The 25,000-nt window shown below is 39.9% G+C and overlaps 4 protein-coding genes and 1 long non-coding RNA gene across 8 annotated transcripts in view; 2 read left to right on the top strand and 3 right to left on the bottom strand.

Moving 5' to 3' along the window:
* LOC134188917 (uncharacterized) overlaps positions 1 to 2,848 on the bottom strand; it is a 6,648-nt gene extending 3,800 nt beyond the window's left edge. Inside the window, exons 1-7 of the mRNA XM_062657127.1 lie at positions 2,783 to 2,848; positions 2,488 to 2,712; positions 2,230 to 2,287; positions 976 to 2,156; positions 440 to 580; positions 148 to 284; positions 50 to 92 (exon numbers count right to left, since the gene is read on the bottom strand). Of these exons, the coding sequence (XP_062513111.1) occupies positions 50 to 92; positions 148 to 284; positions 440 to 580; positions 976 to 2,156; positions 2,230 to 2,287; positions 2,488 to 2,712; positions 2,783 to 2,813 (1,816 nt within the window). The 5' untranslated portion in view covers positions 2,814 to 2,848. The remainder of the gene's footprint in view (positions 1 to 49; positions 93 to 147; positions 285 to 439; positions 581 to 975; positions 2,157 to 2,229; positions 2,288 to 2,487; positions 2,713 to 2,782) is intronic.
* Positions 2,849 to 5,232: 2,384 nt separating this feature from the next.
* On the top strand, positions 5,233 to 6,561 carry LOC134188967 (uncharacterized). The gene is made up of 4 exons (XM_062657184.1): positions 5,233 to 5,357; positions 5,413 to 5,764; positions 5,834 to 6,088; positions 6,147 to 6,561. Exons 1-4 carry the CDS (start codon positions 5,271 to 5,273, stop codon positions 6,470 to 6,472), a joined length of 1,020 nt encoding a protein of 339 aa, XP_062513168.1. The 5' UTR covers positions 5,233 to 5,270; the 3' UTR covers positions 6,473 to 6,561.
* Positions 6,562 to 7,406: 845 nt separating this feature from the next.
* On the bottom strand, positions 7,407 to 10,377 carry LOC134189036 (uncharacterized). Its single transcript, XR_009971430.1, has 6 exons — positions 10,312 to 10,377; positions 9,850 to 9,912; positions 9,557 to 9,787; positions 8,046 to 8,153; positions 7,946 to 7,989; positions 7,407 to 7,665 (listed from the first exon to the last, which is right to left on the bottom strand). It is a non-coding gene; the product is annotated as an uncharacterized LOC134189036 (long non-coding RNA).
* A 2,640-nt stretch (positions 10,378 to 13,017) lies between these two features.
* On the top strand, positions 13,018 to 14,486 carry LOC134189046 (uncharacterized). The gene is made up of 4 exons (XM_062657278.1): positions 13,018 to 13,099; positions 13,182 to 13,542; positions 13,613 to 13,888; positions 14,041 to 14,486. Exons 1-4 carry the CDS (start codon positions 13,031 to 13,033, stop codon positions 14,295 to 14,297), a joined length of 963 nt encoding a protein of 320 aa, XP_062513262.1. The 5' UTR covers positions 13,018 to 13,030; the 3' UTR covers positions 14,298 to 14,486.
* Positions 14,487 to 17,768: 3,282 nt separating this feature from the next.
* LOC134188791 (uncharacterized) lies at positions 17,769 to 24,861 on the bottom strand. Of its 4 annotated transcripts, none has more exons than XM_062656992.1 (10): positions 24,797 to 24,861; positions 24,334 to 24,399; positions 24,053 to 24,280; positions 20,283 to 20,338; positions 19,070 to 20,220; positions 18,911 to 19,017; positions 18,791 to 18,833; positions 18,502 to 18,647; positions 18,411 to 18,438; positions 17,769 to 18,191 (listed from the first exon to the last, which is right to left on the bottom strand). In XM_062656992.1, exons 3-10 carry the CDS (start codon positions 24,062 to 24,064, stop codon positions 17,965 to 17,967), a joined length of 1,770 nt encoding a protein of 589 aa, XP_062512976.1. In that variant the 5' UTR covers positions 24,065 to 24,280; positions 24,334 to 24,399; positions 24,797 to 24,861; the 3' UTR covers positions 17,769 to 17,964. The 4 variants fall into 4 exon arrangements, with proteins under 4 accessions (XP_062512976.1, XP_062512977.1, XP_062512973.1 ...); XM_062656993.1 differs by having other exon boundaries at positions 24,334 to 24,426; positions 24,797 to 24,854; XM_062656989.1 differs by lacking the exons at positions 24,053 to 24,280; positions 24,334 to 24,399; positions 24,797 to 24,861 and having other exon boundaries at positions 20,283 to 20,429.
* Between the last annotated feature and the right edge of the window lie 139 nt (positions 24,862 to 25,000).

Below are 25,000 nucleotides of genomic sequence, written 5' to 3'. Positions count from 1 at the left end.
CACACACACACACACACACACACACACGTTGCGCAAGCTAACAACGTACCTGCTGCTGTTTGCTCTAGTGCATATGCAGCATTATGGTTTGTCTAAAGATCGAGTCACATTGCAAGTAGCAACACCATTGATTCAAATTTGTATTACCTCAGTATCCCTATTGACTTGAACATTAGACGTAGTTCTACTTGTAGTATTAGCTCTAGTGTGACCAGCGGAATTGTCACTTTCTTGTTTAATACTACTGCTACAAGCAGCAGCCGAGCCAGTTTCTTCTTTATCACCTAAAAAATATTATGATAAAGACATTTTACTTCTAAAGATAAATTGATCATTATTTTTTATATGCTAAGTTTACTTCATATAGTCTAGACAACGCGCTTGATAACATGCACACACTATTAATTTATGTATACATCTGTATAGTTTTTCAAAGTACCTTCTCTTAATAATCGTGCCATCTCAGTTTTCATTTTGTTTAAGCGTTCGTCTGCCCTTGTTTCTACTTGTTGAAAGCCTAAGTTCAGTGATTTTTGTACATCTGCTATTCCGGTTGATAAATCTTCACTTGTCTCATTATCTGCAGAAATTGCGTATCAAGTTTACTGCTTTCAGTTGGTGTGCTATTGTTAGTAGAAACAATCCAAACAACAAAAGAACGCAAAACTCAAAGAAACATAAATATGTACTACTAGATAATAAACAAAAATGGTAAAAAACGACGACGGACAAATAGCAAACATTTACGTTGTTTAGCAAATATTTACGTCATTTAGCATATATATATATATATATATATATGTATATATATATATATATACGACAGTCTATCAAGTAGCTTGTCAGTCTTTTTTAGCTATATACGTAACCGGTTAATTATAACTAGCCTAACTGGTCAGTTCTGGTTTAATTAATTAAACTGAAAAATATACTAAAACGTTTTGATCAATACAGTACTGTAGGAGTTCAACAAACCCAAATATTGCCTGGGCGCTCTGCTCTCGTTGGCTTGTTCCTGCTTCAAAATTTGTTGAGGTGTCGATTCGTTGTTGTCAGCAACCATTCTGCTTGCTGTTCCGTTTCTAGAACTGTTTATCAAGGGAGTTGTTTCGCTTTCACTACATTCGTTTTGTATGCTGAAACCGCTTGCTGAAGTGCCACCGCTACTAGATGTCGTTCCTCCAGAATGAATAGATCTGTTAGCGTTTGTGCTGTCTGAATGCAAATTGCACTCCTTAGATGTCCTTCTCCTTTTGAATGCAAATACCGCTATTATTATTATTGTTGCTATTATTAACATAACCCCTACGATTAGTCCCACTATTTTCCACACATGATGTGGATCTTTGCATGAATTGACATCATAGGAATCTGTGCCATTAATTTTCAACGGTCTACTAGGAGTCCACGAATTTGTATACATCACTCTTATGCAGCAGACATTGGTAGAGTTTAAAGCAAACTGACATGTCCCATTTGAATCAAACATCGACAGATTGGGTAACGCCATACGAACTTCACGTCCGTGATAGTACTTTATAGATATATGAAGCCTCTCTTGGCAATAGAGAGAAGGTGACACACTTCTACCATCGAGTTCACGTTTGAGTACAATTGTACACAAAACGTGATTGCTTTCTTCATTTTTGCAGAAGACTTTAGATTCTGTTAGAGAAAGACGCCATTCTATGTTCCCATCACAAAGAACTAACGTGTTCACTTCAATTTTTAAATGATTATTTGACTCTGAGCAATTCTTTAGCATGTCAAAGTTTCCTGCCGTAACTAAAGTTTCGACTGATTGTTTTTGGCAGTCGTTCTTTTTCAAGACAATCGTCACATCCGCAGTTGTCAAGTTTGTTTTCCTGAAGCAGCAAGCAGTTGTTCCGTAGTCGATTCTGATTTCGATGTCGCCATTAGTACTGTTAACTACTGCTGGAGGATTCGCATTGATTTGTCCGATGTTCGAACATGGTCGAGGTGGGCTCGGTGACGGCGTGGTCAAGTCGCTGTCCTGTTCAAAGATCACTATAGGAGAATGTTGACCACACTTTTCAACAGCTTGCTTGTCTGTTACCAGTCCGCACAGACTGAGCCACACTTCGTAGATTCGAATACCATTAACAGCGTCTACAAGTCCATTGATATCACTAATACTGTACACATATACATGTCTATTAATCATGCAAATCCACGACGTTCTTTATTTAATTTAGGACAATGTTTTACCTCAGTTTCTCAAGATGTACAATGAATTGTGGTGTTTGCACCGCTTTACAACCATTACCTTCAAGTTAAGAAGAAATTAAAAATCATAAATCGACTTAATTAGGCGACTTAAAAAACTTGGGCATGCGTATACTCTTGAAAAAGACAAACAGACAATAGACTAGGTTAATGCGCAGACAGAAATTTACGTCATCTTATCTGGCAGACCCTGCATAGGCAATAGATACTGACATACTGTAGTAATTAATTTATTTTTACCTTTTTTGCTTATATTAGCTAGACTGAGTGGACACTGATCCGGCTGTTTTGCCACTTTTGTACACTCACGATCGTAGTGGGATGAAACGCAACGAGTTGGTTGATTATCGTTTGTGCATTCAACGCAAATGTCATTTGTGTTTACCGCAGTGGGCAATTTGGAGCATGGATCGCAAACACATTCCGTGCATCCTGTTATTCCAAGACATCTTTCCTGTGTGGGGTCTAGAGAGCAAGAAACATACGTAAGCAATATTATATTGATCGACAAACAAAAACGTGATATAAATTTTACCTGCTACAGCGCAGCGAGGACAAAACAGCATTGCGAGCAAAACAGGTAGGAGGTGGACACAGCACATGTTCTGAAAAGCCAAAATTATTGCATCAGAATGCGTGCTGAGACGATTAGAGAAACACAACGCATTTTTGCATATCGGAATTTTTATATAAGAAATGTCGGCATTGGTGTAGCTCTAACTTTGCCGGTTACATTTTAATTTGGTAACTCTGACCTTGCGTCATACTTTCGCTGACCTAGGGACTCTAAATAGGGGGTTCACTTCAGTTAGTAGCTGCATAAACGCTTCAGCGAAAGCGAAGTAGCATGTAAAGCGTGATAAAGCTATCCCTAGTTAAAGTCTATGAGAATATTTAGTGATGCAGATAGCTAAGGAGCCTCGATCCTTGATTCACTATACAACTACAACTGGGTGTCGCTATATCTCTAGCAAAGGCGCTTACCTTCTAGAGACGTAACTTCTGACTTCTCCTTGAACAGAATTTGATCGCAGTCGTATGTCACGTGACGGTGACTCATGATCAAACGAAGTAGACATTGTAGATACCGTAACTTAGACTGCCACTTCTATAATATAGGGACACGTGCAAAGTGTGTTGTCTACTCCTAATTTAGGAACTATAAAAGACTTCTAAACCCCAACTTCGTGTGGGCATTTACGTTTTGTATTTCAATTTTAAATTGTCTAATTTACCATAAAAGCAGATAGTTTGGGTATAATTTAAAGCAATATTTCTAACATCTTTGAATTGTCTTCTTTGCTCTTATGTACTCATTGTTCTAGCAAAGTTATATGACATTTTAAAAATTAATATAATATTGTCGTTGGCGATTACTATCAATGTTGTTGTGTGTGTGTGTGTGTGTGTGTGTGTGTGTGTGTGTGTGTGTGTGTGTGTGTGTGTGTGTGTGTGTGTGTGTGTGTGTGTGTGTGTGATCATATCTTTAGATAATAAAACAACTCACTCTTTTGTAACAAATAGTGAGTTATTTCTATAACTTAATCAAACAAAGGAATGGTATACAATATTATGAGAATAAAAACTATCAATCTATTTGAGATGATAATATTTGCACAAATAGGACATTTACAGTTTTATTATACATAAGCTTTCTCATAGCGTCAAATTCAGCGTTGAATATAACAGTTCGTAGTTAATCACATCATCACAATAATTTGTTTGTCACCGTCTCTTTCCTAAAGCTCATACTGTACAAGAGAACGTGTTGATTACACCACAGTTAACAGTATCTCTGACTCAATCACGAGTATTTGATTTCTATATGTCTTCTCTGCAAACTACGTAATGTTATTGTGGAAAATGGTTTCCAGTTGTCCTTTTTTCATAACACATTCAAAAAAATGAATAACACAAAATTATGATATCAAGTAAAAACCAATACTACAGCCTATCAAATTGAAATTCTATAAGTTTTTGCCCTACATTTTTGACAATTTTAGTAGTCTAAACTTGCATAGTATTTTCTTTTGCTTAAATTGAGTTTGCACCCATTTCATGAAACACTCAAAATCACACACAACAGCTAGGAGCTTTTTTCAGCTTTAATCTCTGCAGTAAAGGAATGTGATTACAGTGCCAAAGAACGTGATTAAATTGCCAACAGTTTGTATAACCTAAACACAGGTCTTGAGCAGTGTCCATCATATACTAAAATAGTAGCACCTTTCCTATTCAGCAAAAGAGATGTACGGTAACAGGTTACATACATTTTGCCAAGGAAAGTCCAACCAAAAGACTTTGTGATTTTGTTTATGAAATACAGCCTGTAATAAACACATCGTTAAACAATCGGTTTGGACGAATCAGTTGAACACATTAATTAATAATGTAATCTATAGGCCCTGCAATTGCAGCGAGGATTCAAAGTACACGCTAGACTTTCAGTAATTAGACTTGTTGAAGAAGTTATTAAGTTACTGAGAAGTTTGTTGCAGCCAGCAGCATGTACATTGATCTTCTAGCAATTCTGCAGCTTGACGTTTATGCCGTTCGTCTGACAGAATAGCGGTCTACATCAAACGGTGGCAAATTGACCCATGCACGAGATATACTTCTCCTTCAAAGTGGAGTTCTGACTTAGGAGCTACAAGATTGCAACCTCTATAATATTCTGACGTAGTTTTTGTCACCTTGCAAGGGTCGTTTCAGCAAGTTTCAACGTTCCAAACATGCAACCAGCTCCTCCCCTTTTCTTATCATCGCACGGCTAGACGCCTACGCGCACTGTGATACTGTACCCCCATACGTTTGAAATTGTAATGAAGATGCAAGATTGGCAAACAGTTATACAGCTGAAAGCTGCTAAATTGCCGACAGAAAGCACAATAACAAACCGATGCTCGACGACTCGATAAAAAATCTCTCAACTAGTAGGCACGTGAGCGCTGCATAACGCATCCTGGTACTCCTCGAAAGCCGGGAATCGTTGGGAAAAGTTACAGTTTTACCTGCTAGTAGTTATGGACTGCGGTCTACCTCGACCCCAAGTGATTGTCCTTGTAATCGTTATTGCGACTAGCTGGCGACGCCTAGACATTCTTGCTCAGGTGCGTGCTAAGCAGTCGAAAGTCCAAAATTCTTGTATCTGTTTAACTGTTTTAGTTTGGAGAAGGAGAGTTGAGTTCAAGTACTAGATCTAGATGGCTATCAAATTCTTCTTGCATGGGACAATGCGCGTTGGTGCCAGGCAGCGATCGCCGGGAGGACAATGTTTGCGAGACCGACCTCTGCTCACAAGACGTCTCGATCCCACTCGTTTACACTGACGGCATGTTCTGTGTTCGAGGTGCACATGTAGTGAACGATCGTGACGTCACGACTACGTACTGCAAAATTATTCCATATAAACAGCCAAATTCGCTGACGTGGAATATCTCAGTGAGCAATGGCAGTCTCTGTAAGGCTATATGTTACAACATAAAAGTCTTGATAGTGTCTCCTTCCCTCTTTACCGGTACGTTTAGCTTTGTGTTTGAATAAACAGTGTGTAATGGTGATGAAACGAACACATTTGTATATATAGTTTGGAGTGGTCGTTTTGGGAGCAACGATAGAGCCAGTCAAAACATGTTTCATAATCTGTTGGCTCCCGCCAATGCGAAGTATTGTGTTATGGAAACAAGCGGACTACACGTGCTAAAGAAGACCTCTGTGAAAATATCTGGGGAATGCAACATGAAATACACAGCTAATAGCACGGTACTGGTATCAGCCACAGCTAATCCACCGGATGAAGCAGTTGCCTACTGTGAAGTAGTTTGTGTAAAAACACTATTATGTGAGCAGATTTGATATCTATAAATGACATAATTTTTGTAAAAATCATGTTTGTGTAGCTAGAGCACTGAGTTTAAGAATACCGTATATCAAACCTGGCAGAATTAATACAACTGAAGATTGTCCGTGTTGTTTTCTCAATGACTGGAAAGTAGCACTGCCTGTATCAACTAGCAACAATGTTTCAGCACAATGTATATTGAGTAGAGACAGCAATAATTTTTGGAATTTGACAATAGATGGTGGATCAGATGTGAGCTGTTCTGTTGAATGCTTTTGCCACAAAGGAGTCACTCCAGACAACATTCATTCTGGTGCCTATACAATGGCTGGACTTAAAACAGGGTATCTATTATGCTGCATATGGATAATGTTGTTGTTGTGAACAAACTTGGAGCATTCGTTGATTGCTGTAGCTATTGTTAATTGCTAGATACAATTAAGGCTAGAATTGAATTGACAATTTTTGTTGCAGTTGGGAGTAGCTTATTCTTGATATGGCTTGTGTGGTTTGGAGCGCGGACACACACACACACTCACACACACACACACACACACACACACACACACACACACACACACACACACACACACACACACACACACACAACACACACACATAATGGCCAACTGCAAGTTAATAAGGAGCTGCTGATATACACCGTCACTCCCCCGACCTAATGGCTGGGTTCCTTTGCACTACACAGTAGCTATGGGCCGTGCTAAGGAACCTCCTTGAGTCTGGCCAAGTACTGGCATAAGCACAGACTATGACGGCAACGATGTTGTGGGCATCTGAAGTTTCATCGAGACCCAGTGGCTGATGAACATAATCGCAGTCCAGGGATTTTGCAACCCACAGTCAATGACCAGCTAGATACTCATTAGTTTTCTTAAGTCAAGAGAGGCAATGTGTTTGAGTTACCCACAGGAAATGATGTCATAGTTGGCCATCACTGTGACTTGAACTTGCAACCATGATTGGTCCCTGATTTATTCACTCTACATAGAGGACGAATCTCTAACTACCCAAGCATAGCAACACAACACAACACACACACACAAACACACACACACACACACACACACACACACACACACACACACACACACACACACACAAACACACACACACACACACACACACACACACACACACACAAACACAAAAAAACACATACACACACACAAACACAAACAAACACACACACACACACACACACACACACACAAACACAAACAAACACACACACACACACACACACACACACACACACACACACGCGCGCGCACACAATTAGAACAAAGCAGGTGCAAATATGATTAGTGGTATATACTGCACAATTTACAAACAAGTTTTTATAATACCAGTTGAATGAATGTTAGCAAATTTGCCTTCGTTGCTAATTCAACTGTTTTCTCTTCAAAATTTAATTGATTTATAGTATTGCAGGTTTAGATCATTTTGTTTCTATCAATCTCCTTCAACCCCTCCTCCAGTTTTCACTCAGTGGTACCCCTTGTTTGCCGTCCTTTGTACTTTGGTTGGTCCTGTGTGCATTGAAGATGAATCGGTACCTAGCAAAAATTGCATATACCAGAACTACCAAGTTTGGTCACTCTAAAAATTTTGATCAAGAATTTATTTACAAAAAAACTAGAATACAATAGTTAATGATGCATTAGTAAATAGTAAACAAAAAAGAAACAAAATGAGGCGGACCAAATAGCAGGCATTTAAGAACAAGAATGCCTAGAATTCATTCATTTCTGTGTGTGCGGTGTTCAACTTACTGTGCATGTACCTATGCAGACACTTCCCTCCTTTACACAAAACGTTATCTCATGTAGAACTTACCTCCCGCCACTTTGATGAGATGCAGATGGTGAAGATATGTCATTCTATAAAAGTTACAATCTCGGTAAATCACCAAAGTGTCAGTAAACTTTTCTCTAACTTTTTCATTTGCAACTGAACGGGCAGACGTAAGTGCTGTCTTGAAATCATTTTCTGCATCAATTGTAGTTTTGCTGCTTTCAAGAAATTCGAATTCTCTTCTAGTTGGCTGCAGATATTTAAAAATAGAACGGCGATATTGATATGTAATCACATAGAAACCGATAGCCAAGAAGAGAACACCTACACTGTAATAACTACACAAAACCAATAGATAGATTGCAGTGGTTTATTTGAGTCATTACAGAGACCAAGTTGAAGAGAAGACGATCCGTTGATTGGTATGAGTTGAGGAGATGCATCAGCATAGAAGTAAACAAGGGATACATGGCATATGTCGCTCGAGTCTACAACAAAGCTGCAAGAGTCTGTTGTGTCTTTCTTAAAAGGCGGCAAATCTAGATATACATTCACTTCGCTGCCATTTGTAAATATCTTCCAGAGCACAAAATTGTTTTGGCAATATCGAGAAGACGAGCTATTGCTACACCCGACACAGCAGGCTTTAGCTTAATTAAACATCCATACATGTAATCTTTTGCCTTTGTTTTTGTGCAAAATGCTGTCATGTTGTCTACTGAAAGGCGCCATTCCAAATTATTTGGACAAAGTACGGAGGTCAGGACTACAAACTGAAGAGAAGCGTTGCTTCCATTACAATTAGTCAAAATTGCCATGTTTTCTGCAATTACTGATGAATTTACAGAATTATATTGACAATATCCTTTCTTTAAAAGAACAGTAGTGTTGATGTATGTTGTGTTACTCGGACCACAGCAACACGCCGAAGTGCCAAAATTGAGAGAAATGCCACTTTGAGGATTGGAGATATCTATTAGAGTTGGACGAAGTGATAGGACTCGCCCGAGGTTCCAGCAGCGATTACTATTGCCAATTGGGGGAGTGCTTGGTAAGATGTTGTCTGCCTCGACTGCAGATATGGGAGTGTGGCTACCACACGTGTCTGCAACTGATTTGGTGGTTACATTTCTGCCTAAGGCTATCCATATTTTGTAGTTTTGAACTCTACCTTCTCCGTTTATTCTGCCAAAAATATCAGTGCTATAGAGAAAAACATGTAATTGTGTGATCGATCAAGATTGATGACGTTGACAAACTCTAGATATTGAAAATGAACAATAAGGTTTTTGGCGACAAACGGAGAAAGATTGTTTCTTTAAAACAGTAAGACAATAGTATATGATTTATTATCAGAAGTAAACACACACACACACACACACACACACACACACACACACACACACACACACACACACACACACACACACACACACACACACACACACATACACACACACACACACACACACACACACACACACACACACACACACACACATACACACACATACGCACGCACTCACACACACACACACACACACACACACACACACACACACACACACACACACACACACACACAAACATGAGTGCGCACGCACACACCACTTTAGTCACACGGTCACGCAGTCACAGATACGTCTAGCCAACCTTTAAGAGCACGTGTCTTTGTATAGGGGTGACATTGAGCTGCATATTTTATCGGTTGTAGGCACGCTCGATCCCGTCGAGTCGAAATACACCCGGAACCGACATTGGGATAGTTATAGCACCAAACACAGGTGTTGTTTACATCTTCGGATTCTTGATGCCTAGAACAAGGATCTCCAACGCACGTCCAGCAATTTTTGTATTGAAAACATCTATCGTTTGTCACATTGCCTGCATGGAATAGCCAAGCAATATCAAACAAATATTTACTTGCCAATTAAGAGTTTCTTTACTTCCAAACGACAGGTACATCATCAAGGATAAAAGCCAACAAATGTTTGATCTTTTGTACATTTCTAACAGAGCAAAGTTGATATAAATTATAAATCTTCAATGTTAGGAAAGAAGACCCATGTGCAGACACGCATACGGTCTTTCAGAATACTACTACAACAAAAGTACATGCTTTACGAGAGCTAATAGATACTAATGTGCCTAGCTAGGTTTCCACATACGACGAGATGCGCGGTTATTCATCCCCTGAGGGTTCCCGCCGATTAACTCGCATCAGGAATGTCTATAGTCGCATGTCCAACGTGCCAACACTATATAGTTTGCACAAATAAACCATCTTTCAGCTTCAAAAATATTTGACCGTTACCAATGTCGGACGCATTCTCACGTACAGTTGTGCGGTCTTGTGACAGCGTACAGTACTGCAGTCAAGTCAACAATTTTATGTTGCCACTAATTACCTCAATTTACGCTTAGGATGAATCACTTCAGCTAAAGCCGTCGCACACTTTGTGGAGGTAGAGGAGTGACCACATGATGAAATCACGTGAGATTAATAATTAATGATTTCAGATATGTGCATGCGTTCTACTTGTAGGATTTTAAATAGAAAAAATACTTGTCGATAAGGTCTTGTGAGACTCACGAATTTAGATAGGAGACACTCGCTTACTACACGAGAGTACAATACTGGCATTTATGTTTAGATCAAATAGTGCAAAAATCATCTAAAAGTGAACAGCAGTACTTTTATCAACCTTCATTTGGAGACTTTGATAGCTAAGATTCGTCTGATACTTTGTACAACGTGACGCGCTGTTGCACTTGTGTTACACAATCTTGCTTTATGCATGCGGCTAATACAGCTCGCAACTAGATCAGGTTAGGATTAATTGGTTAAGACTAGAACAAATCTACTCTAGTTGGCTTACGTAATCGTGTCACTAATTGAGTGGATTACATGCAACTCTAACTGTTTATAATTGTTTTAATTATACCGTTTTAGTACAGCTGACAAATAGATCAAGTTTTTAGAGAAAATGTTTACATTTGATACTAGAGAAGATTGGTACCATGATTGTCCTCGCAGTCATTAGCTTAGCTGGTACAACTGGCAGTCTCCATACACAACGTCTAGAGATAATGCAACTTAGCTAATTTTTGTCTAGTTTACAATCGACCGTTGAGTGTACTTCGACTAAACCAATTATTTTAGATGACATGATACGACAGCTGTATTCTTTCCGCTACAACCTCGCGATTGCAACGAAATCTCGGTAGCTTGAAGCTTGATCTAATTAGTTGAGTGCAACGCACTTTGCATGAACGCTACGCAGTTAGATCTGCCAAGTTGCAGAAGTAGTTGCTTTCGCTGCATGCACGGGAAGTTATCTACCAAGACCAAAACTATATGCAAATTACATTTGCCATGTCCAACACGCGGTCTCTGAAATTAAGGAGGCGGGGCTAACTTTAAAAACGGCCATTTTGTAACTCTGTACACTGTATGTTCTCGTAATCCTATTCTACTACAAAACAATATCGATTGCTAATCTTACCTAGTAAAAGTTGAAAAATAGCTGTATTTTCATCTGTAAGCGTTGTAAAAGCTACCCACAAACTCTGAATTGGCACCACAGGCGTTACCAACTCCCAACCACATTCAAGTGAACAATTAGCTTTCATGTAATTGAGACTGGTGGTACAACACTGTATGCCCTTTGATCAATCGATAAGCACCACTTTGCTACACAACGTATGCATGCAGTACACTCGATTACATTACGCATGTGATCATTGCGTAGCTCAGCTATGCTATTCGAAACGTGGTAATTGTTGGAAAAATTTGCGTAGGACGCGCTGTCAACATTTGGGAAACTATCTGATGATGATTGTGATGCAATTTTGAATACGTTTGCAAGGAAACATTTCTGCAGACTGTCTCCCTTGAACATACGAGACAGTAAACCTACTACACTGTGTAATTAAGTAATTATGTGCATATGCTTTCTGTTCTTTATGACTACCCTATAATTATAAAGTAGTAAAAAACCATGGCTTAGATATAAAATTTATTTGGTGAATGAGACATCAGTGATACAATTGTATTCACAAACCTAATTTAGATATACCTTGATCACTAAATTGTCCAAAGCGTTTTGTTTGCACCTCTGTTTTCCATTTTGGATATGCCACAGGCTCAGTGAATTGAGATGAATTGATAGCATTGGGAATGTATTTTGCATGACTTTGCCACACAAACTACGTGACGCACGTAATTCTAGCATAAGTTATCCGGGTACTGGGAATTGTTGGGATTAATTAGCGTTCAAGCTGCTGCCAATAAATTAATTGGTCTATTCGGAGCAGCTGTGTTCGTAACTACTGTTGAGTTAGGTTCACTAGCGAATAGGTTTGCTTTTCAGTAGACTAATTAATTAATTAATGTATAACAGTGGCGTAGCTGGGATTGCAAACCAGGGGATCTCAATATATTATATACATTTTAACTTGCATGAAAGTGTTGCTAGCATGTGAAGAAAGTCAAGGTAATTGCAAAGAGCATGGTTACTACGCACACGTGCATTCTTACCTTGGAGTACAGACCGTCCGTGGCATTTCTAATTTTGAACATTGCAGTCATATTCCGTTCTGACTACCACTAATGCAGATTAAAATTATCTTTATATACTGCCGTTTCTACCCGATACAGTTTATTGTAAATTTGGGAGGCAGCAGAATAGATCTGCAGAGTGACTCTGCTAAAGCATCCCGGTAATGCAAGTTGGAGTACGTCCAATCAAACATAAATATATATATATATATATATATATATATATATATATATATATATATATATATATATATATATATATCAAACAGATGTATCTCATAAATATTACCAGCAGTGTTGGCTAAAGCCACTTCACCGAATGAAGAGTGTGGATTAGGGCGTCTAGTCCGGGTGGCATAATTAGCTTTCGAGCTGCCGGCAGCAGTAAATCGAGTATCAGACCCGGATCCAGATGGGGGTTCAGGGGGTTGAAACCCCTCTTTTCCAATTGGCGTGGTTCAATAATTTCATATAATGTTATTAGAAAATAGAAAATTAGTAATGCTATAAATAACTGCTACCAGGTCAACTCCCCCCTTCAAAAATTCCTGGATTCGGGCCTAAGTATGGATGTGTCTGGAGTAACTCTCTTCATGATTATGGTTGCGTTTGGTTGTTTACTCATTATCTCACAGGTTGGCGTTATTAATTAGCTGAAAGCCTCATCGAAAGTGTACTAGGCACGCGCTTTATACATCTCTGTTTTGATTGTTTTAGTCTGCAGCTGAAGAAATGCGCCCGACGGCAGAGAAAGGAGATACTAGTTCTAGACAGTTTTCAGTTAATGCCTGTCTTGGACAATGCGCGGTTACGGTTGGTATGAAGCATCACGTGTGCGAAACCGAGATGTGCTCAGAAAACGTCGTCCTACCGCTCGTTTTTACCGAAGGGATGTTCTGCGTCCGAGGCGGACAGGCTGTTGTCGATCGCACCGTCACTATCACGGAATGCCAAGTCGTTCCCTACATATTAACCGATGGGAGACTTACGTGGCTCCTAGTAATAAGCAAAGGCATTCTGTGCAAAGCAATTTGTTACAATATTGTCTCTTTATTGGGAAACGTTCCTCTATTTGCCAGTAAGTTTTATGTTCTCTGAAAAATGAGATAAGTGACCAGCTATACCTGTATTAATTATTTAAATAATAGTTGAAAAGTACTCTGTTCTGAACACCAATTATGAAGATCAAAATCATTCTCATATACTGAATGTTGCACCCAATGCAGAGTATTGTGCTCTCGGAGGCGTCAGACTAGACTTGGAAAGTGACCCTGAAGACAAGGTGAAGGCATATGGCGAATGCAAATTGGAACACATCAAATCAAACGTTTCTCAAAAAATGATTCCGGCAGTGTTGGCTATAGCTACTCCACTAAAAAAAAATATTGCAGAGTGTGGAGTATGGTGTATACTTACAAATTCACGTAAGCAAAGTTGATAACATCTATTCAACCAAAATGTGTATTAATTGTGTGTGTGTGTGTGTGTGTGTGTGTGTGTGTGTGTGTGTGTGTGTGTGTGTGTGTGTGTGTGTGTGTGTGTGTGTGTGTGTGTGTGTGTGTGTGTGTGTGTGTAGATATATTACTAGAAGATGTGAAAATCTTTAACGAGCGTGGCAGGATTGAAACATTTGAGAACTGTCCGTATTGTTCTCTCGATGATTGGTCAATGGTGCTGCCTGTGTCGGACAGTGGCCAGGTTTCCCCACAATGTGCGCTGACTATAGACGATGACAATTACTGGAATTTTCAAGTAGTTGGTGCACCAACTGTGAGGTGCTCTGTTCAATGTTTTTGCACGTCAAAGCTGTCTCCGGAACAAGACGGAATCTAGTGTAGACGCTATGACTAGACTGCAGTTTATGTAGTGGGTTGCACTTTATAGATAATTGTGATTGATGGTGCTGTCACTGAGGGAAGCTTTGATATTGGCGTTATGTGTGTACTACTATATGCATTATTAACAAAGCACAGCAGCAGGAAACGCTGTTAGATCTAGATAATTGCAAAATAAAAAAATTGGAACTCAATATCATTGAGCTTGGAGTATTGTTGCAATAACTGGTATCAGTTATTTGGTATTCTTATTACAATTATACAGCCTGTGATAACTTGTTAATGATCAAACAGCTAGTTGTACAATTGTTTGCATCCATTCTCTTTCTGACCAAAAGACCTGCATGGTACTTCGTGAGGTACATTTCGTACCATCGACACCACACTTGTTCACAAAATTCCTTTTATAGGTGTGGCAATTCAGAGACTGTCTCTAGAAAGTGGATGCTTCGAACAGCATGATACTGGAAACCACAAGTACACAAGCACTATTTCTTAAGAATTTTGGTAAAACGCTTGCAAAAACCTTTTGTTTGTTAGCAAATGTTTGCTGGTAGCAATGTGATCCTGTTTTCGTTTACACTTCTTCAACTGGATCAGCTAGGCTGTGAAAACTATTCAGGTACAAACAAGATGGTCACATGAAAATATCAAAACATTTTTAATCCTTTAGTTCTCACTAAAACATTTTTGCATATCTTGAAATTGACTGTGACCTCAGCTGAGATATTATTGATACTTAATATATCTGGTATATTCTCTATATATGTATGTGAAGGTGGAGACAAACTCCGAATTTACACGTACATGTACGTGCAGACTAGAACGTATACCCGTGAATCTGAATTTGAATGTTGTACGTATCATGAAAGCAGACACGGTATCAGACAGCAGACAAACGCAATGGAGTGTATGAATATTTATACAAAATCTATCAATTGTGCTGTGCCTGTAAACAAATTGTATCTGTAAATTTAATTAGTGTAATTAATGTGAACATTTTTAAAACTTGATTGTAATTAATTCAAATTAAATGTAATTATTAATTTTGTGTTTTTTCTTAATTTTTTTCTGACCATATTACGTCTCTCTCTTAAACAATATTATAAATTAATTAATATAATTGAGGGTTATATAATAAAAAATTAGAGAATGTTGACACCTTCCAACTATCATTCTCTACATTCCACTCCACATTGGTTGTAAGGAGTTAGTTGTCGTCAGTTTGTTAGCTACACATTGTGTATCTTGCTTATTGTACTATACCTACATTCTTTCTTATTTTGAAAAAACTATAATTCTAGTAGTACAACGTTGTAGCAGAAAGTAGTTCATTGCATGCGTACCACAAGAGTCACGTGCACATGCCACCCAATGACAAGTATGTTGTTGACCAGATGGTACAGTACATGCACCTATTCTGCTGCTCAGCTTTCTACTGTCTAATGGACACCTCAAGCTTTCCAGGCACTGTGCATATTGTAGAAGCCAAAGAAACGCCATTTTAGATCCTAACTAAGACCATTATGTCATACAAAATATGATAATTGGGGACAAAGGTCAATATAAGGGATACTGCATGCCAAAAGGCAAGACTTTTGTTTTGTTACCTTTGACTGAATAATACTACTACGACTGTACAACTCACTGATAAATTAAAGAGATGTGGTTTTTAACCAATAGGCAAGCATTGCATTGATTACACAATTTAATAATTATTTTATTGGTTGATATCAATTGCAACAACAATTATGCAAATAAAATTAGTTTTTAATTTTTATGCTACCATCAGACTCAATCTACGTTGCAAAACACAGTTTGATACTCTAATTTTGTATGTGTACATCTGCTATTTAATTAACATTCTAATGTTGGATTTATGAATTCTCCACGTGCTATGTGGTTGTGGTTGTTATTCTTGTTGTCGTTGTTGTTGTTGTTGTTGTTGCTGTTGTTGTTGTTGTGTTGTTGTTTTGGTATTTAGTGGTGGTGGTGGTGGCGTGTTTGTGTATGTGTGCGTGCGTGCGTGTGTGTGTGTGTTTGTGTGTGTGTGTGTGTGTGTGTGTGTGTGTGTGTGTGTGTGTGTGTGTGTGTGTGTCTGTGTCTGTGTGTGTCTGTGTCTGTGTCTGTGTCTGTGTCTGTGTCTGTGTCTGTGTCTGTGTCTGTGTCTGTGTCTGTGTCTGTGTCTGTGTCTGTGTCTGTGTCTTTGTCTGTGTCTGTGTGAGTGTGTGTGTGTGTGTGTGTGTGTGTGTGTGTGTGTGTGTGTGTGTGTGTGTGTGTGTTTGTTTGAAGAGTCCTTTCCAACTGCTGGAAGCAACCAGGCAAGAAAGGTTTCAAATGCTTCAATTCCCGCCCTACTCATTGTGTTTGGCACAACTCTACCATCTTAATTAATTCTTTATGTTCTATCCAGTATCTTGCATATTTGAAATTTGTCTCTCCCTGACTTCAAAAAGAACAAACTGATTTTCCAGTATGTTCATCATATTATTTACAGTTTATGGTCGCGAGCTGCAACAGTATAACACGAATATCTGCTATGTTTCCTCAACCATGATCCTAACCACGGATGTAGTACATACCTAGTCTACTATTCTGAATTAAGGCTTAATTAAATTGATTTTTAACAAAAACTCTCTGCATGTATATACCTTTATTAAAAATCAACGTATTAATTGTAAAAATTACCTATGGATATCAGCTTGCATGGCAACAAATCTTATAGTAACGCTATTTGCTCTCGTTTGGCTGCATTGTCAGCATGAAGTAACAGACAAATACGTTGACTCCAAAGTTAGGGTTTCACTTCAGTCTCCAATGATAAATACATCATTCTGAATAGCTGGTAAAAGGTACAGGTCAATTTTGTTTTTTGCAGTCCTAAAATGGATGGGATTCTAAAGTGGTGTCACCTGCGAACTTTCGATGGACTTGGAGAGTGGGAGTGTCTCTGAGCCCCATTTATTCCTGGGGCATCTGTGTCCTTTCAGTGCACTGTTTTCTTGCCACACAGTATAGAACGGTCCGATGTCTTTGAAAATTTGCTGTTGCTTCACTTTATTAGTTATTGTCCATCTGACTACAACAATTCACCTTTCTCCGTGTCTCTCATAATTATAAAAACAGCTATGTTAATTAAGTCAAGTTACGAACAAATCTAGCTATTACGTTACATTAGACCTGTAGAATAGCTTGTTTTATACAGTCTGACATCGCTGCCAATGCAAGCTTCTTTTAAGAGTACTTTGCAATACTGTAATTTGAAAATTTTTGTAGCAACAAATCTTGTATGGTAGTCATATGCAGTTCAGTTGGTTTATTTTTAGTATACAAGCAATGTCGTAATAGTAGCAACAATATTCGTGTCATCATTGAGCAGCTGGACCTCGTGCCACGTTCTTGGGCAGTGCATTGTCCCAGGTTATAGTTGATAAGACAAAAGCCATGCAGAACTCCGCGGAACCATTTATGCAGATGAAATCAATGCTACAAATTTGGTGCTATTATTGTAATATAACATTTATTGAGTAATCAATTGTTGACTAGAAACTATACATATTTTAGTAATTTGATGCTTCTACAAAGAGATGGCATAGTGCCATATCTAATTCATCTATTTGATCACTCTTCTCTACCTAATTGTCGAAGAAACTACAATAGTGCATTTAGGTGTTGTTGTCATTACCGTCTCGAGCGGTATTAATGTCTGCCATCTGACTTTGTAATGATGACATGTTGTAGGTCATTGTAGTACTAATGGCTTGTACTGAAGTATTCATGTCTTTCACTGTAGTATCTATGGCTTGTACTTTAGTATCCATGGCTTCTACTTTAGTATCTATGGCTTGTACCGTAGCCTCAATTTGCTCAAATTTTGTTCCAAACTCAGCATCTATATAAACATTACAAGTGTGCTTTAATACGACGAGTTTGACTCATGGATTGAAAAGGCATGCATACGAAGAAAATGGCAATGGCGGACTGAATAGACGTTTAATTAGGTAAGCATTGAGCGATTGCATTATGTATAGCACGTCTGTGTGCACGTAACAATCTCATGCGCAGACTAACTATGTTCATTCACAAAGAAAGTCTCTCCTAGACAACTTACCTGCTGTTGTTTGCTCTTGTGCAGAATACTGGTGGAATGAAAGAGTCACATTAGGAGTAAAGAACACCTTATCAATACAAGTTTGTATTACCTCAGTAAAACTCAATATTGCTGTATTGTTGTCTCCCAAGATGACATTCCGTCCGTGAATATTAATAGTAACAGAAGCTGCAGGATGGCTATTTTGTGGATTATCAATACTACTACAGGCACAAAAGTTATTTTCTTGTTTATCGCCTAAAAAGAGTCAAACAGGCCATTGCCTAATTTCTGATAAAGATATTATGCTTTTACAGTAGATTGATCAATCATACAACTATTTAATACGTAGATAATAATGCATTAAAGTATTAATTTGCACACTGTGTTTGTATTGCTACTTTTTAAGCCGTCTGCATCAGATTGAATTTGAGGGTTGTTTATCTGGAATGGAGGTAACGCAGAACGTTACACTGAGACAACGTTCAAAGCGATTATTTATTTTAGATTTCACATCTTACCGATACTCTTGATTGTTCTGTTTCGCTATCACTCGTGTCATTCGAGACCAAGCCATCACCTTTAGTTGACAAATTGCCATCATTTCTTTGCTTGTCTTCTGATGAACCTGACAGACGTTCAGGCATCAATCCAGCAGTATATAGTGGTATCATCATTACCTCTCGAATTACCTGGTGCATTAAAATTAGAGGGCGTTTCCCTATTTATATGGTTTAAAATAGCATCATCGGAACAGTTGATTGCTGTAGTAGTTGTCTGTCTGGCATCTCGTTGATATGTTTGATCCAAGTCGTCGACACCAAAAGGCGATCTTGAAGGTGCGAATGTTGGTCTTGTAGAAGAATCGCTTCCTTGAACAGGCATATATCCTTTTCTACATTTTTTTCTGCAGTTGCTATTTGGTTTTGTTGTGACGTGAATCACAATTATAACGAAGCCTAAACCAAACGCTAGTGCACAAGGAAGAACTACGTACCCCCGAGTACATGTCTTGTAGCAAGCGGCATTGCTAAACGAAGAAGATCCGTTGATTTGTATGAGACGAGTGGTCGCAGAAGCATAGCTGTAAACAACAGAAAAAGTGCAGATGTCGTGTAAATCTAGAACAAAAATGCAAGAGTCTCGGATGTCTTTTCCAGGAAGTACATTATTCAAAGAGGCGTTTCCTTCGCTGCCGTTCAATAACGTCCTCCAGAGAAAAAAGCTGTTTTGGCAATACATAGACGTCGAAGAGATTACTGCGTCTGGCGCTGCAGCATTTAGACGAATTGTACATTTGTATTCGTTCGACTTTGTTTCAACACAAAACGCGGTAGTGTTCTCCACTGAAAGACGCCACTCTAAATGTCTTGGACAAAGCAAGGAAGTCTGGACTGCAAACTGAAGGGAAATGTTGCTTTCGGAGCAATTAGTCAACATTCCAATGTTTCCAGAAATTACTGATGAATTGAGAGAATCGTATTGACAATAGCCTTCCTTTAAAAGAACAGTAGTATTAATGTATGTTGTGTTGCTCGAGCAACAGCAACATGGCGAAGTGCCAAAATTGAGAACAATGCCCTCTTGAAGATTAGAGATATTTAATTGAATAGGAAATACTGTTGTGTTCTTTCCGAGATTCCAGCATCGTTCTCTCTTGCCAATAGGAGATGAGCTCGGTAAAGAATCTTCCAGTTCGATTGCTGAAATCGGCGTGTAACGACCACACTTTTCTACTACAAATTTACTGTTAACAGATCTGTTTATTGCTATCCATACGTAAAAATTTTGAACTCCCACTTCTGCTTGAATAATGCCAAAAATATCGTTTCTGTATAAAGATAAATACTTTAATGTTTAATTTAATGTAACACACGAAGACTGTAAGAGAACCTTAGAAGCTCAAGATGAACAGCGTAGTTTTTTTGTGACGAAAGAAGTAAGACCCTCTTTGAGATATTATAAGAAAATGATGTAAGCATTGCCGGAACACACACACACACACACACACACACACACACACACACACACACACACACACACACACACACACACACACACACACACACACACACACACACACACACACACACACACATCTTCCTAAACACACAAACTTAGACCTAAACCTTAACCTAAACCTAAACCAGCCTAAACTTAATAGCTGTCAATTACTGCATGCTAATGCCTCCAGCTAACAGTTGGAACTCCTATCGGCTACCTAGAAGAACTCTGGGCTTGCGGTAGTAATCTCCTGAATCCGGGCTAGGTATTCGCAGGAGCACCTGCTTCTGAAGACAAATGTGGTGTGAGCATTTGAAATCTAGCGTGGACCTCAGTGCCTGATGTCACGTCACAGCCGACGACCGCTTATTTTTGTAGTCAAAGACTTAGTGTACTCATTTATATTCCTGAGTAGAGAGAGGTAATTGTGTGTGAGTTTCTTGCCTAAAGAAAGTACGCCATAGCTCGGTACCATTGTGACTTGAACCTACAATTTTAACGGGTACCAGATGTACACACTGTATTGGATTATTCTCTAGCCAAATATACAGGGCCGGATCCAGGTGGGGTTCAAGGGGTTGCAACCCCCTCTTTCCCAATAGGCGTGGTTCAATAATTTCATATAATTTTATTAGAAAAAAGAGAATTAGTAATGCTATAAATAACTGCTAATGGTGTACCTCCTCTTTCAAAATTCCTGGATCCGGCGCTGCCATAGGTGAGCTAAACTAAGCGATAGGAGTTGCCATGTACTAGTCACGCTTCCCGCTAACGACTGGGCTCCTGGGCTCTACTCAGGAGATCTCTGGTTCCTCGCTAGAAGTCTCCTGAAGCAGGGCCAGGTACTCACAGTAGCACCGGCTTGTGACACCACCTGTGGTGGGAGCACCCGAAGTCTCACCTGGACCCCAGTGGCTGATTTCGCGTCACAGCCGATGGCAGCTTACTACTCCATTCAAAAAACAAGTACTCATTTGTATTCCTGAGCCGAGAGAAGCAATTGTGTGTGAATTGCCGTCCATCCATCCATCCCTCTTGTTCTGCCTTTACTTGAATAAGTGGTGCAGGCCACATTGTTAGATCACTTCATAGGACTTTATTGTCCCCAACGTAATCTCTAGACTCTGTTCCGATTTTAATTGTAGAACTTCTTATTATGATTTTTATATCCTTATTGTTTAAAGTTTTGTGGCATTGGCAAACAAAAGAGGATTTCTTGAGCTTCTGCTCCATGTTTTTGTCGTTGGTGATTAATAAGACCTGCTTTGTTTCGGGCTGTAAAAGTCCATCCAGATTGAGTAAACTAGGTCTGTCTGTCTGATACTTGCTTCTTCTCATTCTTTACATTTATTTTTCTATCTCCATCTTTTCCATTTCTTCAGCTTCTTCATTCAACTCTGTAACTACAGCGTTCACTATCGATCTCCACTTAGCACGGTGTTGGGCAATATGCATCCGTTCTATTTTGAGCTTATACTTCTTAAAATCTCTCATCATAACGTCGACCCATCTCAGCTTCTGGCCTCCTACAGAAAGTTTACCTCCTTCAAACTTGCAAACCAGGAATTGCCTTGGAATACGATGAAGCTACATCCTGACTACGTGGCCTAGCCACCTTAGCCTTCTCTTCCTGATCATCGTCTCAACAGTCTCAATACTTGACTTAGCCCGAACATCAGTAATCGTCTGCTTTTCTGTTACTGGTATGCTCAACAAAGTGGAACACACATCAAAAGGACTATAGATGGATACGCGCCCTTTGGAAAGTTCCCAAGATAGTACCCTCTGCCTATTTCTAGGTAAGAACCCCGGCGATATATGGTGTTTTAGGCCCCGCTGAAGAACCCCTTGATGCGTGGCCAGAGCAACGAATGGCATTGACTTTGGCGCAGCCGCAGGACTGGACCTCCAGCCCGCACGTCCCTGTATATTTCGTGATGTTCTGCCAAGCCAGCGATCTAGACCACCCCCAGTCAAAGACCATGTATTCATCTATACTCCTAAGTCGAGAGAGGCAATTGTGTGTAAATTTCTTGCTCAAGGAAATTACGTCTGTACTAGCCTCGTCCCCAGACTCACGTGAGTCTGGCAGTGTCCGGTTCCCGTATGACATTTTCAGCCTCCCGTGAGTCTGGACTCACCGCACCTACTTTCACACACTTACTTCACTAAGTGTCACCCCACGTCATAGTCTTGGCACCCCACGTGACTAAAAAGTACCTACGTCACAAACTCAATTAGCTTATATCTATCTAATGTGTGACCCAGCAGATTCTGTATCACGCCCAAGCTTCCGAACAGCGCATGGTGACTCTCCACGGTGAGTGATGCACCACGTTCACGCTATCCAAATCTCAAGACGACTTCAGCATGTGGAAGGTGAGTGTATTCCTAGCTAAGTTATTGTCCTACTCGCGTAGACTGGCGAGCCTGCCAAGTCTAGTTACAGCGATCCGGACAGCGCGTGTAGTTCACTCGTTGTTTCGTCGCACATCCGCTATCTGCACGGCCCTTGCTAGTGCACAGACTCTAATGGCCAGTAGGGCGCGCAATGGCAACAAGAGACACATTGACGTGGAATTGCAGTCCGCTCTCCGTGTTTTCAATTATGATGACTTTCGGGAGAGTAAACTTGAAGTCTCCAGGGCCATTCTAGGGGGAAAAGACATCTTTGCCCGCACAAACAACGAGTGAACTACACGTGGAGTCCGGATCGCTGTAACTAGACTTGGCAGGCTCGTCAGTCTACGCGAGTAGGACAATAACTTAGCTAGGAATACACTGACCTTCCACATGCTGAAGTCGTCTTGAGATTTGGATAGCGTGAACGTGGTGCATCACTCACCGTGGAGAGTCACCATGCGCTGTTCGGAAGCTTGGGCGTGATACAGAATCTGCTGGGTCACACATTAGATAGATATAAGCTAATTGAGTTTGTGACGTAGGTACTTTTTAGTCACGTGGGGTGCCAAGACTATGACGTGGGGTGACACTTAGTGAAGTAAGTGTGTGAAAGTAGGTGCGGTGAGTCCAGACTCACGGGAGGCTGAAAATGTCATACGGGAACCGGACACTGCCAGACTCACGTGAGTCTGGGGACGAGGCTAGTCTGTACGTACTCGTCTGCACTCCTACGACCTCAACGTCCCGGATGTTACCATTCTGCAAATGCAACTCAAACCAACTGAGCTACAGACGCCACACACAATTACATACACACACACACACACACACACACACACACACACACACACACACACACACACACACACACACACACACACACACACACAAAACACACACACAAAACACACACACACACACACTTCACTTCACACACACACACACACACACACACACACACACACACACACACACACACACACACACACACACACACACACACAAACACTCACACAAAACACACACACACACACACACACACACACACACACACACACACACACACACGCAGACAGACACAGACATAGACACAGACACAGACACAGACAAAGACACAGACACAGACACAGACACAACACACACACACACACACACACACACACACACACACACACACACACACACACACACACACACACACACACACATACACACTCGTACGCACGCACGCTCACAGCCACTGATAATTCGTTAACCTGTTGGGACATCAGCTTCTAGCTTGCACTGATCTACATATTTTAGCGGTTCCGGAAGACAAATCCGATCCTGTCGAGTTGAAATACACGCTTTACCCACATCAGGATAGTTTTCGCACCAAACACAGATGTTGTTGACATCTTCGGCTTCTCTACGTCTGGAGCATGGATCTCCAACGCATGTCCAACATTCTTTGTATTGATAACATCTATCCGTCTTTACATTGTCTGCACAGTCAAAGAATCAAACAACGTTGCAAATCAGTTGACGGTTTATTTACTTCCAACTGACAGTCCCAGGAACAAGACCAAATAGCACGGACTGAGGCTTGACATTTTGTGCATTTCTTGAGAAAGAAAAGTTGAATTAGAAACTAAAGAAAGACAATTTACTTCATAGCTACTGACAGACAGACAGAGAGACAGACAGACAGGCAGGCAGACGGACAGACAGACAGACAGACAGAAAGGCACACAGATTATAACTCTTGAAGTACGGCGAATAGTTAGTGTCAGTGTCTAGCTATCGATGCAAGCAATGTCCCAAAGGGGTCCCAACAAAGTAAGACACAACATTCGCTCGTAAAACGAAACAACGTTAACTTTTCCACTTTAAAAGGTACTGTTGATTGCAAGAGACAAAGGTTACTAATAGTTGGACTTGAGATTGTGCAGCCATGTGCACATAACAGACCGCTAGCACTTGAACAAATAATTGTACAACTATACGAGTTGGCTACTCACCCATTACGACTGAAAGTTACGATTTCCCGCTCTAGTGCATCTGCACACTGTGCTGACTAGTCCAAAACGATTAGTGACGATATCTAGATCACGTGAGATAGAGAATGATTGTGTCAGGGGAAACTTACTGACAGTGAAAGATTTGATCTACCTCAAAACTGCGTAAACATTAAATCAACAGCTAATTTTAGCTTTCACTTTGGA

The sequence above is a fragment of the Corticium candelabrum genome, chromosome 13 (assembly GCF_963422355.1).
Source record: "Corticium candelabrum chromosome 13, ooCorCand1.1, whole genome shotgun sequence".
Taxonomy (NCBI): Eukaryota; Metazoa; Porifera; class Homoscleromorpha; order Homosclerophorida; family Plakinidae; genus Corticium; species Corticium candelabrum.
Note: the sequence above shows the minus strand (reverse complement) of the source record. Positions and strands in the feature narration are given on the sequence as shown.